The sequence below is a fragment of the Neodiprion fabricii genome, chromosome 1, assembly GCF_021155785.1.
Source record: "Neodiprion fabricii isolate iyNeoFabr1 chromosome 1, iyNeoFabr1.1, whole genome shotgun sequence".
Taxonomy (NCBI): Eukaryota; Metazoa; Arthropoda; class Insecta; order Hymenoptera; family Diprionidae; genus Neodiprion; species Neodiprion fabricii.
In genome coordinates, this window is record NC_060239.1 from 35,045,658 (window position 1) to 35,060,750 (window position 15,093).

At 34.8% G+C, this 15,093-nt stretch overlaps 3 protein-coding genes across 7 annotated transcripts in view; 1 reads left to right on the forward strand and 2 right to left on the reverse strand.

Moving 5' to 3' along the window:
* Positions 1-279: 279 nt before the first annotated feature.
* LOC124180073 lies at positions 280-1,983 on the reverse strand. The gene is made up of 3 exons (XM_046565111.1): positions 1,799-1,983; positions 1,272-1,400; positions 280-1,192 (listed from the first exon to the last, which is right to left on the reverse strand). The coding sequence occupies exons 1-3, from the start codon at positions 1,832-1,834 to the stop codon at positions 1,010-1,012; spliced, it is 348 nt and encodes a 115-aa protein (XP_046421067.1). The 5' UTR covers positions 1,835-1,983; the 3' UTR covers positions 280-1,009.
* Positions 1,984-3,201: 1,218 nt separating this feature from the next.
* Positions 3,202-4,404, forward strand: LOC124180941 (NADH dehydrogenase [ubiquinone] iron-sulfur protein 4, mitochondrial). Its single transcript, XM_046566908.1, has 3 exons — positions 3,202-3,362; positions 3,635-3,973; positions 4,059-4,404. The coding sequence occupies exons 1-3, from the start codon at positions 3,301-3,303 to the stop codon at positions 4,234-4,236; spliced, it is 579 nt and encodes a 192-aa protein (XP_046422864.1). The 5' UTR covers positions 3,202-3,300; the 3' UTR covers positions 4,237-4,404.
* A 6,275-nt stretch (positions 4,405-10,679) lies between these two features.
* The window catches only part of LOC124177396 (sodium channel protein 60E-like), a 75,662-nt gene continuing 71,248 nt past the window's right edge, over positions 10,680-15,093 (reverse strand). For 4 of the 5 annotated variants that reach the window (XM_046559728.1, XM_046559741.1, XM_046559747.1 and 1 more), the window contains one exon: positions 10,680-13,228. In XM_046559728.1, coding sequence (XP_046415684.1) covers positions 12,850-13,228 — 379 coding nt within the window. In that variant the 3' untranslated portion in view covers positions 10,680-12,849. Of the gene's footprint in view, positions 13,229-14,002; positions 14,444-15,093 lie in introns of those variants that run through there. The other variant, XM_046559757.1, reaches the window with a different exon arrangement.

The following is a 15,093-nucleotide window of genomic DNA, read 5'->3' on the forward strand; positions in this document are numbered from 1 at the left end:
CGGGATGGGATCTCTAGCTTTGCTAAGCGCTTGACGAGGGTCAACGCGCGTTTCTACCCGATAACAAATCGACTTTGGGGCTCAAATTCCGAAACCTGAATTGTCGCTGGCAGCCCCGATGGCGAGGACCGATCACGCCTCGTGCAAGACACACTCGACAATTTCGACTTGACTTTCCATTTAATTTTCTTCCATTCTATCCGGCAGTATTTGGAGTTAGCTGTAGTAGATGCATTCATTTGCAACGAATAACTTACATAATCGCAATAATTCACAAAATTGACCAATTCTTCGTTTTATTTGTATAATATTGAGATGGTATAAGAAAATGATATATACGAATAAACATTAATATATCACCTACGTTATTATAGTATTACAGTATAATAATATTGTCGTAAACTTGTTTCTCCTTCTACTGCGCGAATATCGCGGCAATAATTGTAACGATTAAAATTCTATGAGTACACGTACACACATGTTATGCCTGCGCATCTAAAATTGTAAGAAAAATTGATAATCTCATCCTCTACCGCAATCTTATATTTTCATCTATTTTCCCTACTGATAGTCGTTGCATCACATGTTCGTTTAATAAGTTATAAGTTTGTTCGACTCTTTTCATCGCAATCCTCGATGTAAAATTTTTTCAACCTTAGTCTATCATTGTTCGACCTAAATTGTGGCTCATAAACGTCAATGTCAATCCTTCCTCCTGCTTCTCTCTGCAAAATCATCGTTCACCCGAGCCATTAGTCCCTCAACCGCAAAAAGTGCAATGATCGCAAAACAATACGAAATAAATTACAAATCATCATTCAACCAACTAATTACAACGTTGGTTCTGTTCCCCTGGTATACCAAAGTTTTATCAACGATTACTCCAAGTGAACCGTCAGATTCGCGAAAAGTTGTGCAGAAAAGGTGTCCATGCAACTAGCTAGAAGTCCGTCAATCTGGATGAATTAAACCGAGCGTCTTTGCGGTTTATCATCACGGCCCTGATGGACTATTTTTGAATTTCTCGTGCCAAGGAAGTCTCCGGTTGGGTCCAAATGTACCCGGTCCTGGTCATGCTGCAATGAGCGTCGTAGTAGCGACCCGGAGCCCTGCAGTACGACCATCGTGGACATCGGCAACGAAACTTGCTGTGAAATTCCTCCTTGCAAACTTCGTTCCACCAGCAAGTCCTCTGGTAAAAAATTGAAAATAGTCGCAAATTAATTTACGGACTATCAAAGAAACAAACGAAGTGAAAGAGGAACGCCTACCTCCGCCAGATATCCTCTGACGCTTTGGTCACTGTAGTTTCGCTTCGTTATCACGTGCTTTGACTGGGATGCGAAGATCACTCGCGTGCAAATCGCCAACAGCAGAAGGAGGCAAAGCTTGATCCCATTCTGAAACAAAAAGTCAGATTATTCGTAAAATTATAACTACACAATTCCTCGTCGACGAACAGATGAATTTTGGTAAACACAACAATTCCCAATCACAATAAAGAATTCAGGAATTGATATTTCAATGTTTTAAATGGTCGAAGAATTGCACACGAAGAATAAGGGCAAGAAAAATATCATGTAAATTGAGTAAAAATTTGAGATGCAGTTGCCGAAAAAACGGAGCATTAATATTTTTCGCATTTGGAAAAAGTGCGCAACAGCTGTTAGTGTAGCAACAGTTCCATGCGATCGATCGGCCGTACATCTGGGGGATATTTGTGCCCATACCATTGCGGTGTGAAATCGAGTGAAATGAAATTGTAAAGATAGCTGATATCGGGATAGCGAATACTCACTTCCTGACAAATCCGGTTCAGTTTATTGGAGCTCATTATTGCGTGCCTGTTAGCAGGTTTGACAGGCGAGCTTAGGCCAGAGGGTGGAAACTAAAAATATGAACAGACTCGATAAGCATGGCCCTACGATTACGGAAACTCAGGGAAAACGACATGATCCGACCTCGGCCGACATTGCCGCAACGAGTTCCTCCGAGCATGCGTCCTGCTTACTAAAAAGCTGCGATACCCAGAATCTAGCTGACTGATTTAGGATAGGTCTACTTACCGACGGAAGGAACAGATCTGACAAATTTTTATTTCAATTCGTTCTAGACTCATTTTCGAATGAATTTCAGGGTGAGGAGTTGCTCCGAGACGCCGTGGAATTATCTATTAATATTGGCTTCGCGTGCAATGATGCCCGAGCTTGTGAAACGTCGGCTCATTCGTACTTTACCCAATTCTCAATTTTCTCAGAAAAATTCAAGAATATTTTTAAATTAAGTTTTTTTACGTTTTGCTCCGATATTTCGGAAGAAATTAGTTCCGGAAACTTGAACCTATTGCAAACTATTTAGCTGTGCTGAATAGTAAATTTTTCCACTGTGGGAATGAAAAGGAACGGTTATTTAGAATGGGCAGTATAACTGTAAATTAATCGCAATCAGAATTGAAATTAGTGTACATTACGTTACATTGAGTAAGATCGTGTATGTGATTTAAATTTAATAACATCAGACTAATAAACCCACTTCATCAAAACAGATGCGCATACGAAAGAGCAAGTGTAACTACGTTAATAAATTGGATTGGACATATTCAAATGCGCATAACGAGTCGTAAAATATTGTACGTTGTTATTCAGTGAGTAAATTGTTAGCGGTATTAGAAATCATACAGTCTCTGTGAATCACACGAAAGTTGAACTTGACAAGGATTCAGGGTCTTGGATTTAATAGAGTCAAGAGATTCATGGATTCGTCTTGTCGGTTGTAAACACTATTGCGAGAATTGTGAAGGATAATGAAATAAATTTAAATACCACTTTTGAATACCATTTTTTCAGAATCACAATTTTCCTCAGTAAACACAAACGCTATGTTATGAATTTCTAAAGAACGCCATTGTTAAATTATAGACAAGTAGAATTTTTCTTGTCCCAAGATACTCCGAGGGAGAAGACGTAAAGAAATGCTTGTAAATAAAATATGATACGAAATCGAAGTATAAGATCATGGTGATACAAAAATGAATAGAGTCAGAATACGCGATTATAGATGCGCAGAAAACAAATTTAGGATGACATGTAATCCGAATGAAAATCAAAATTGGCGGTAGTCGATGTGCCAGTTGCCGATCTTACCTTCTGAGTCAATGCTGCATCTGGTAGTTATCCCAAAGTTGCACGAGGCGCTAGCGTGCCGTGTGCTGTGCATATGCATTTGACACTGCACGGTGTTGGCAACGTCTTCTGCTACCAGGATATTGGTTACTCGTCGTGAGATTTGACTGGTAAAAAAATGGCAACTCGTTTGTTGCTAAGGAACTGTACAAACATTGTTAAAAACGGTAATCAACAATGGTGAGTAAATAGTGTTATTTAATTTCTACCAGACACCGTCCCTTGTTTTCACTTATCGTCCAAACCTAACCTATAAACTTTATGTAATCGCACATACAACTCTGTTTTGAATAATCTCCCGTGTTATATATAACGTATATAACCAAGGGGGCACATAACTGCACAAAACTATGGCCAACGCGAATTGCGAAATTAGTTGTAAATGTGGAAAAATAAATGTACACACATGTGTGAACACTGTTTTCACGGAACAAACTGTTTTCGGATCGTAGGACCGCCAAGAGCCTCTCCACAGGTAGCGTTCGCTTTGGAGACGATCCTAACAAGGCGCTGAGCGTGCGTGAACCTGCCGTGAAAGACCCAAGTATCGAGTTGAATCCAACGGAATATGAGAAGCAGCGAGCTCTGCAAGGCTATATCACGATTGAGGGGCCTGAAAATGTTGCAGTACTTTCCGGTGTGCCTGAAGAGCACATAAAAAATCGTACCGTTCGTATATACGAGCCTGCAAAAAACGCGATGCAATCTGGAACAAACAATATCAACTTCTGGCAGATGGATTTCGACACTCGCGAACGATGGGAGAATCCGTTGATGGGATGGACTTCTAGGTAGGGAAGAGCGACAAGTCGTAAAGATTGGGATCGTTAGTCTTTCGATAATTAGTTATTGACTTTTATGCATGCTGCTTTCTAGCGGGGATCCACATTCCAACTTGAAGGTTGAATTCGCTACCAAGGAGGAGGCGATCGCTCATTGTGAGAAAATGGGATGGCGATATTATATTCAGAAACCCAATGCCAAAACTCCAAAGCCTAGAAGCTACGGAGTAAACTTTTCCTGGGACAAGCGCACTCGGGTTTCTACAAAGTGAGGTGGAAATTTATTTTCATTAAATTAATTTCTGTATCATATACCTATATTATAATAGTCGATATCGCACGATGCCATCGGCATGTGTATCGATCGTGCGTTTAAGTGATGTGAAGTATAAAGTATGTATAGACATATATTATATTGATGAATAAATATTGTTCATGAATATTGTTTTCAAACTGTCTTTTTTTCTCTGGAGGGAAAACTTGAGGGTAAAATCAAAGTTTTCCATGTAGCAATAAACTCCATTATTTATTATTTAGTAATGATTATATAATAATTTCTTATTTTTTTTTTTTTTATTTTTTCTCTTTTTTCTGTGTTTTTGCTTTTTACTTTTTTTCTTTATAATGTGATAATAATTTAAACATTATTCAAAACAAGCATAAATTTTACCTATAATGATAAATTCTAACTGATCATTCTCATCGTTTAATATTTATAATTATTCGTACTGAGTTGATAATAATAATAATTTTTAATAAAATATCTGACTAAATAACTACTCCGCGTATAATATTGCTGATTTAATTATCATTATTATTGTTTTTATTATTATTATTATTATTATTATTATTATTATTATTCCTATTATTATTATTACTATAATTATTACATCCGTAATCGAACGTCACAAGATCCCAGCTTTACGTTCTCTGATTGTGAGCTTATCAAAATACTCCAAACACGCCACGCCGGTTAGATTTACACGCATATCTACTTGAATTGCATACAAGTAACGTATAGGTAATGCTTTCCAACGAATTACCGTAAGGAAAACAACTTGACACGACAGAGGATCCTATGACTTGTCGAACGTGTCGATTATAGTAATGTTATTAATATTTATTTATGTTTTTTCATCTCTGAGATGCCCAAAAGGGGATTGAAACTTCTCACGATTCACGGACAGTCGAGGCGGTGTCACTGTCTGCTTATAACGATACACACGCAGTTATGCGCTTACGTATATATTTGACTTTTGTCATAATGATTATATGCAGTCTAACAGTATTAACAGCGTCAATGATAATAGTAATAGTAGTAACAATAATAATTAAAGCGATCAACGCGCTCACTGATTTCTGTCCGCAAATTGTCGAGTGTAATTTAAATATACATGTATGTATATATATGCGTGTGTGTGTATATATGTATATAATATATATATAAGTCATGTGTGTGTATATATTGTATGTATATCACAAGCCAACGAGAATTAATTATTCAATATATATTTTATCTATATATATATATATGTATATATATATATATCTACACATGCTTGAGCCAAACGTACGCACGATTTGTTTTTTTGCTTTTGCTTTGTATGTACAGCAATTATAGTGGAATTGTTGCAAGACAACGAACAAAAGCTGACTATTTATCAAAGTATCGTTTAGAGATATCACATGTATATATGTATATACATATGTATGTATAATAATTATACCAAGATAAATTGTGTGCGTATGTTTAATGCTCGATTCAGATTGCCTCAAAGCATAAAAAAAAACAGGTAATTATATATTATTTATATTATAAATTTAATTATAATGTAGGTAATAAATTTACAATATTACTCTATGTACGATTTCAAACCGTATAATATTCTCGACTTTATTCATTCTGTCAAATTATTGTTATCGTTATTACTATTATTTCTTAATTAGAGTATTTATATACCTTCACAACGGTCGCCTAGATACCTATAGATATTTGTTAAATGTTGATTCAAATAAGAAAACTAATGTTCGAATTTGATCTATTCAAGCTTCAATCGGTAGAAGCGCTAAAATATTTCCAAGTCTGTGAAAATGTCCAAAACTCAATCTATTCGTAGAGTAAACTCAATTGTTCACAAATGAATTTGGCTTGTTAAGAAAATTGCTGTTCTTTATTTTATTTCTACTTCAGTACAACGAAAACGCAGCTTTACCAAAACCGCATGTATCGTAGTCGCACAACATAACTTGAGACACCGTGCGCAGTTTTTTAAAACTTGACTTTTTTTCTTTAAATATCCTGTCATGTAAACATATATCTATTGTTTATATCATTATCTGCATGTACAAATTAATGACTAAATTATTTAAAATTAATTTTATCACGAAACTTGAGTCCCGTTCAGCACGGAGAAAACGCACTTATTATTTATATTATTATATATTGATCTTTCGGACATAGCCCCACTCTATGGCTACTAAATTTTACACTATCTACGTTTTATTTACTCGCTATATGCGTGTGTGTGTGTGTCTGTGTGTGCATGCGACCGTGACAAATATACGCATTTCCGTCGCGTAATTCATTTGCAATAAATAATATTTCACTATTCTTTATTCGTCAAACATGCGTATATTCAGTCACGACGAATATCATCAATAATACCTAGATATACGCATGTATAACTAATATAACGGGTAAACGATACAATGAGAACGGATAATCTTAATGGTAAATCAATTTTAATTATACAATATTGAAGACATTAATTAACGCCACATCCGCTAACGTTACATAGGCCTTTGATTGTAGATTTCATACAACTTTATTTAGAATTAATTTTATATTTTTTTGTCATAATTTTTTTTTCACATTTTCTACATGTGTTTTCTTTTTCATTTTTTTTTTTTTTTTCTTCTCTTGTTTTGTTTAATTTTTACTTAATTTTTGTGTTCTTCCTATTTCATAATCTTGCGTGGTAAATATTGTCAATGCCATTATACCTCTTAACATTATACGTAATGTACGAAGCTAAACAAAGGTATGATTAACTTTTAATCAAATTATGTATCGCGTAATGTACAATTTTTTTAATTTTTCGTTAAGAATCTTTTTTTTTTTTCTTTTTTTATTATATATCACGACGCGCGAACCTCGCGTGCAGCTCCGCTTCGTAACGAATCGAATTAACCCTTCACCCTTCGCTTTATTACTAAATATACCCAAAGATTGATCGCACCGTTGAAATTAGTTTCAAAGTAAAGTGGATAGGTGGAAAAGGATGGGATGTTTACTAAGTATTACGATCGTAATTTGATATATTATACATATACATATATGATGTAACACAGGCTGAATCGATGAGAGTATTAAACCTCTTTGCCGTGAAAACTATATTCGCGAATAACGTCATTCACCGTCGGGGCAATCTCATTCTTATAATTAAATTCAAATTTGGAACACTTCTCAGCTATAATTTAATATTGCAACTCTGGTGGAATTGCAAGTGAGAATTATCGAGTTCAAAACGCGCGACGTCAATGCATAAGCAACGATTTCAAGATTTTTATTACGTCAGTAAAAATGTCGTAAAGCAACAAGGTCTTTCCGTGAAGTATCTTTTCGAATTCTTTTACATGGTATCCGGGCTTTGCGTGCCATTGCTGGGAATGTGAATTTATGACATTTGCGTGCTACTCTCGTATTCCGGGGTCGACATGAGAACTTATTCGTAGTTAGGGCGCCCCGCGTTTCTTTATACGCGGCGAATCAATTTTTATAGTTTTATTTTTCTTATTTCGCCCTTTATTTTTAATACGGTAATTCCACGATTTTCACGAATTAAATATCGAGAATGAGGTAACAAGCGGTAATTCCGTGATAGTTGATTATTTCGAAACAAAACTGAAATACGACAGAAATCCAAAGCGTCGGATCGAAGGGTGCTATCACATTTCTGGTGCCACTCTAAATTTAAACGAGTTAATATATACGCGTATAATATGTGGTTCCTTAGAATCGAATAAAGCAATTTCGGCGTCATCAGCCTGCGTAACTTTTAAATTTTATCTGTTTTTTTTTTCATTAAAATTTTCTTCACTTTTTGTATTCCTTCGCTTTTTGAATTTGACGCGCTTATACATAGTATATATGAATATATATTATATATATATATATATCTGCAAATGCCACGTGTATGAAAATTGTATGCATTGTAAATAAAGACAGTATAGAAAGGCGATAAATTGCGAAGACTGAGGAGTACACAGTCACAAAAATTTCCATTCACATGTATATGTCTATGATTTTTCTCTTTCTTTGCACGTATTAATGAATTTTTTACGTATTTAATTTTTATCACCGTTCAATTATTGAAGAAATAGAATTATTGGAGAAAATTGAGATTCGATAAACTATATAACTTGATGACTATACTTAGGCAGATCCAGTATAAAGTTTATGTAGTAATTAGCATTTTTTAAACATACATTGTCTCAATTAGGAAAACGAATGATTATATCATTTGCATTTGTGTATTTGTTATTTTTAATTTTTTTTTTTTTGTCGTTATGTTTTTCTTTAAAAATTGGAAAATGCTATCAATATTTTTGTATTTCTATGTCAGTATAGTACACACAAATTTCATTCAACCGGTACAAATTCTACGAAAGTACGTTTGTGTGTGTGTGCTCGTGTGTGTGTTTGCGTGTGTACTTTTCTGTTCTCTAACGTATACAGATATAGTTTGTATTTAAAGGTGAAAATCGTAATAATACGAATGTTATAGCTCAGAAGATCTGCGTCTAGTAAGATTATTTTTCTTACATTTTTATCAATCTATTTTACTTCTTTCTAACGTGATGTAACATTTTGATCGCGTACTCCTCCCGCATAATGTGAAAAGATGAATACGTATATTTATATCGTGTAAACAACAGGCTCGAGTAATAATTTCCATTCGTTGATATGCTATTATGTTTATGCGTTCTACGATTCAATCATTTTGTCGTTACAATTACAATAACTGTTGTTGTTATTATTATTATTATTATTATTATTATTATTATATAATTTGGTTAATTGATAATGTTTTACCATAATACCTCGATAATTATAATATTATACATGAATAATAGTCGTGCGAACATTTTTCATTACCGTTTCCTTTTTGTTTTCCGATTGTGGGATGTAACATCATTACCGCTCGTCAACTATTTTATTTTATGATTTGTTTATTAGTGTTTTGTTTCGTTTTTTATTTTTTTTTATTCTCTTGTTCTACCAAGCTCATCGTTTTCTGCGCTTCTCTCTCCAGACGTATTTACGTGGCGTTTTCTTTTTCTTATTGTATTTTATTGACATGTCGTTAAGTAGAACGGCAGATGCCCAGGGAGGAATTATATCCTCGATCCCTTGCCCCGAATGAAAGACGAAGATTGCGCCGCGCTCTCGCCTATTCAAATGGAACGGAAGACTGATAATATACAACCTGCCCGGACCCTTGCGGCTCTGCAAGCCGACAATTAACCTGTAGTTGTGTCTTTTATTTTCGGATTTTAATGAGAGAATATATCACCCCGAGTTTCAAGTCCGATTACCTATACCGAATATACTTTCGTCACTTATAATTCTCCGTTGATTTTTGTCTTTGCAATTTACGCAAATCGAAATAGTGAATTCGAAATTAATTCAATACCGTGCCGTTTAACGATCTCGAACGAGAGAGTACCAACTATATATATTAATAAATCGCAAAAACCAAACTCAGAGTTGATCCTGCAAGATATTAATTCTATTATTATAACAATAATCCTACGTTATATATACGCAATAGTGACCTTTTTATGTATACATGTATTATATACGTATATATAACATGATATAATATAAATTATTCTTATATAATAGAATTATGTAATTTATTACTGATTTCATTACAATTTATAATATGCATTATTATATACTAATAGGTATCATAATAATAATAACATATATTTATATATATATTTATATTTATATATATATATATATATATATATATATATACATATATATAATATACACCCATAATATTTATTTATATGTATACGTATTTACGTAAATACATATATGTATATGTATAACGCAGCTCTAAACGGCACTCTAGAAGCACCTCCATGATTGTACAGTTTCTTTGAGACATTTTCGTTTCACATTATTTATATATGTATATATACATGTACATACCATCGCTTTTGCAAGCAATTGCTCGTGTTTCATTGTTTCCCGCGTAAAGATTTGAAACATGTTAGGTATATTCTATATATACCTAATTTATATATATACCTTAGGTATATTCTATATATACCTATTATATATATATACATATATATATATATATATACCATTAATTGACTTATATTTTATCATTAATATATGCTTCGTGAATATCCCAAGCTAGCCGAAGGACGTCGCGGATTTTATTATCCTCTTTATGAACCGCTTTCTCTTTCTCTCTCTACACATATGAATATACGCAACTACACAAGGAATAAAAAAATCTACTCGACACATCCCGCAAGTCTGTCTATATATATATATATATATATATATATAATTATATAACTCTTGTTGTAAAACTCCGAATTATAACGAGAATTATACAATAACATAGAATTATCAATCGCGAACATTATCATACATGAAAAGTGCTTGTACCGCCTCATACACGTAACAATTATTTGAACCCAGCCGATAAAACGATCTCTTAATGTTTTTGTTGTTCTTGTTTTTTTTTTTTCCTATACATCTTCTTATTTTTCACTTAATGTGATTTGAAAAATTCGTTGTCCCGCGAACTACCGCTCTGTTATTTTACCTTTATTCCCGTGACGTCACTCGGTCAGCCGATAATAAACCGCGATTGTAACAGTCCTTCATCTATACAAGTAATAATAATAATAATAACAATAATAATAATAATAATGTATCGTAGCTACACCTACTTAACTGCGTGTTTTTATACATGCCTAGATATAATCGTCATCATTCTCAACGTCTAGATTTCACAACTGTATTGTATACATCACCTAAGTAATGAAGATAAAAAAAAAAATTAATAATAGTGATAATAATAATAGTAATACCAATAGCAATAATAATATTAATATTATATCTCGTACGTATAAGCGACGCCTTATCTGATCTGTAAACTTATAAAATCGTGTAACATATAAATCCGGTAAGTTATTTCCGTCACTTACTGTAATTTATTTAAACAATTCTTCACAGAAAGATTTAGCAGTTTGACGAGTTTCAATTGCTGAAGTTGTAAATTCGAAAAGTTGAATTTCAAACGATTTTAAATCTGTCAGCCTGTTATTCGCTAAAACAGAAAGTAAACGATGGAACGTAAAAACACAAAAAGGTGTGTGCGGAAATGTGTTTCAAACCTTGTTCTCTTGAAAAAATTCACACGCTCTTTCTCTACACGCTACGTGAGTAATTGAGGCAGTAGATTTTATTTTTTAATTTCATTATTCTGCTATGGACTTTTTTTTCACTTCTGCTCAATAAATAACATCACGCTACGTTTAACTGCGACAAAATTTAAGCGATGTAAATACTTGCTAAAGTTGTAACACTATAGCCAAGGCAAATACTCTGGTTTGTAAAATGTAAAATTTGGGTTCGCAAAGAGAGGCTGGAAAAGTAGGTTAACCGTGCAAATATACGTTTCTGCGCATGTAAATTAGGGTGTTCTCCAAAAAAAAAAAAACGTGTTTATCTGCATCATTTATTTTTTATTTTTAACGTTACGCTTGTGCAAATTTTCATTCCCATTGCTGAACTGACAGATAATTTCTGAACTTAATAGTGTTTCCGAATGCATCTATCGGGATCTCTGTATTGATCTAGTTTTTTTTTCTTTTAGAAATTTTGGAACATACAATCGACTTGATGAACAAAAAGTCCCAAAAATTATGAAATGTTTTTCTAAATCACCCGAATATACATACATGCAAAACGATTTGCTGAATGTAGAAGCTGGGAAGAGTTGAAAAATGGTGTACGAGGAGGGAAAAATGGAAAATCTTCCAAAGTGTATAATACATTCCCCAAAAACGACCGTAAAACTGTACAATAGTATTTTTATCCTTTTTCCTCTTCTTCGATATTTAATCCCTATGAATATAAATAAACCTACGGGCCAAGTTCAACTGCAACGTATTAGTACATAATGTATGAAAATTATATGAAATTGCATGTTAAACTGCAAATTTAACTGACTGAGATTGGCATAAAGTTGACGTAAGTATTTATGACTCTAGATTGTAATTAAGAACAGCAGAGTGTTGTATGAAATTATAGTATCTGCTCTATTTTGGGTATCCTGTAAGTGTACAAGGAATGTCTCTTGAAACGGTATCCGCGTATTGTTTATTCTTGTCCTTTGGTTTTGGTTCTAAGTATATCCTAAACTGTGTTCTAAAATTCTGTGACTCTCCTGAAATTTCTATTGCCAAAATTTCTTAAAAGTAGAGTGAATTAATTGCCAGTAGCCAAAAGGTGTTCAAGCAGAAGAATCCTGGTAGCAAGTAAAGACTTCTCATTACACAAAAGTGGTAAATAAAACGGCATTGCAATGGGAACAAAAACATGCCCCATTAAAAAACGCAATTCGTTTCAAGAGACGATCCCATTACGCATCGTGTCTACGACTATTTCTCTCTCTCTTCTCGTTCTTCTCCAACATGTTGAAAGTCAAATATATAATATAATAAGTTACAAATTTGAGAAGAAACGATCGCCTATGTATAATATAACTCTATCAACGATTCAAGTCTTGATAAATTGCCTCTTTAGAATCCGGGCGGGTGACCGCGTCTTCCGCATTATGCAGGGATCAGCTATCGTCGCCGGAAACGTGGTACTCCTCGCTCTCTCTGTGGACCAGGACGTGGACGACGGTCGCCTCGGATTGCTGTCGAAGAAGCGGCGGCCTGCTCGGCGGCGCTGTGCTTTCCGGGCTTGGTTCGGTCACCAGGATGCTCACGTCACTTCCGTCGGCGATCGGGAGCGGAACCGGTTCCGGAACCGGACGTCGCCTCAGGCTCCCGCAGCGTCTGTTGAACGCCTCCTTGATGTCCCGCTGGAGCATGTTCAAGGATAGAGCCGTTCCACTCGGACGTAAGGAACCGCGTTTCGACGTCGGCGGACTCAGGACATCTTCGTCGGCGTAGGTCTCGACGGCGTCCTGACGACCTAACATCGCCCCTGACGATCTGCGGGAATCGACAAGTTTTTATGCGAATTGGAAATCCGGTTTCATTGTCTAATTTCTAACTCGTCCAGTACGGTTTTACAATTGGTCTAATCGGGATGTTCTAGGATTTATTGGGTATAATTTACGGATGATGAAAGCATTTTTCAACGAACAGTCGTCATAGCTGGATGATCATTTAGTGCCACCTTTCAACAACATGCATGTTTTTGTTTTTTTCTTGCAAAGGAATTCTGCATCCCAATTTATCGAGATCAGGTTCTCCGAATGATTTCATCAAAGCGATTCCGATTATTGTCGGACATTTTTTCGGTAATATTTTATATCGAAATTCTATAATTTTCTGTCCGGAACAATCGCTCGAATTACTTCGATTGTGAAACCTGCGTCGGATTAGGCGAATTTCTCTGCGGAATATCTCTGCTACGATTTTTCGCGACAATGGTGGGGTTTTATACGGAATTTTCCGCCGAGCGTGGGGTAGCTGATAAGCGAGTGTGACCTGTGACACTAATCCGGAAAAAAGTTTTTGTATTCGGAGGCTGGAAGATCCCAAGTTCGTCAAGTTGCCGCTTGAGTATAAACCCGCTAGTAACATATAGTGGCTCGTTCGTAAATTGAATAAAAATCCGAGTGCAAAAGCTAAGCTCCATAGATCTCCCGAAACGTCGTTTGAAGATAATGAAGAAAATATAGAACAAGCTCTTCATTGTAGGTGAGATACCAGCGTATCATGTATAAGAAAATTACGATTAGAGGGGAAAAGAAAACAGGGAGGATCTATGGCTCGGGTGAAAGCTCCTGCCTTAGAAACGAAATATGAAACCTCGTGTGTATACAATAGAAGTTCTTTTATACGAGTAGCCACAGCACTGATGGATGATGTTACGATACACATTAAACGATACGATATTTCGTACATGGATGTGTAAACGGGATTATGTTACATGGGAGAGAATTATTAACAGATGAGGATATAATATACTCTATACTCGTACAGCGGGAACTCACTATGTATCTTAAAAGGCTTCTAATCTAATTGTAAGTATATGGAATACGCTAATAAATAATCTATGTATGTTTTCAGTACGATAAACGGCGGTTACTCAACTAGTCGTAACGCGAGTAAGCCACCAAAAAAACATATATACCTATGTAATATGTATGTATTCTCGTTTATATGTATTTTGTACCGTTTACCTATTTATTGCCTTGCCTTCGGCAGTTTGAAACGAAGAAAATTTAATATCATTAATTAATACACAAGCCAATAATAGAAAATAAAATTCAATAATAAATCATACAGCTCACGCGCATTATTAATTTGCTACAATGGTCGCAAAACAGTCTCATTTCCCACCTGCGTAGATCACCTTGCCGAAATTATTTTCTGCAAATCTTATTATCGTATCAATTACACGTGCAGGCGTACAGTTGTAACAAAAGAAATGAAACAAATAATTAATTAATTTCTCATCAATTTTAATTTACCTTTTGAGTAAGAATCTTGAAGAGAGAAAGAAAAAGAAGAATCTACCCTCAGAGGAAAAGGTTATAAAGATTTTCGACATAATCGGTACAGCTCAATAAAGAATTTCGATAAAGAATCGCATCGAACGTTAACAGAGAAAATTTTTTTGCCACAAATCAGATTGATTTTTCCAGAAAGTACTGAAAAAGTTGACCTCATTGAAATGTACGAATTGCCAAACCAAACGGAAGAATACAGGCACATAAAATCGCGATAACCGGGGGAAAATGGATCGGAACAAATCTTAGAGTACATGTACAGGTATTCGAATACAAGGTAAGTACCGCGGGAAGATATAATAAGGATAAAAAAAAATCCTGAAGAATAGATATAAA

What these genes read in the sequence shown, in the direction of transcription:
- LOC124180941 (XM_046566908.1), top strand. Translation starts at nt 3,301, where the DNA reads ATGGCAACTCGTTTGTTGCTAAGGAACTGTACAAACATTGTTAAAAAC. An exon ending in AAAAACGGTAATCAACAATG is followed by an intron (nt 3,363 to 3,634) that starts GTGAGTAAATAG and finishes TTCGGATCGTAG; the next exon opens with GACCGCCAAGAGCCTCTCCA. An exon ending in TTGATGGGATGGACTTCTAG is followed by an intron (nt 3,974 to 4,058) that starts GTAGGGAAGAGC and finishes GCTGCTTTCTAG; the next exon opens with CGGGGATCCACATTCCAACT.
- LOC124180073 (XM_046565111.1), bottom strand. Translation starts at nt 1,834, where the DNA reads ATGAGCTCCAATAAACTGAACCGGATTTGTCAGGAA. An exon ending in TGAACCGGATTTGTCAGGAA is followed by an intron (nt 1,401 to 1,798) that starts GTGAGTATTCGC and finishes TTTTTGTTTCAG; the next exon opens with AATGGGATCAAGCTTTGCCT. An exon ending in TCAGAGGATATCTGGCGGAG is followed by an intron (nt 1,193 to 1,271) that starts GTAGGCGTTCCT and finishes ATTTTTTACCAG; the next exon opens with AGGACTTGCTGGTGGAACGA.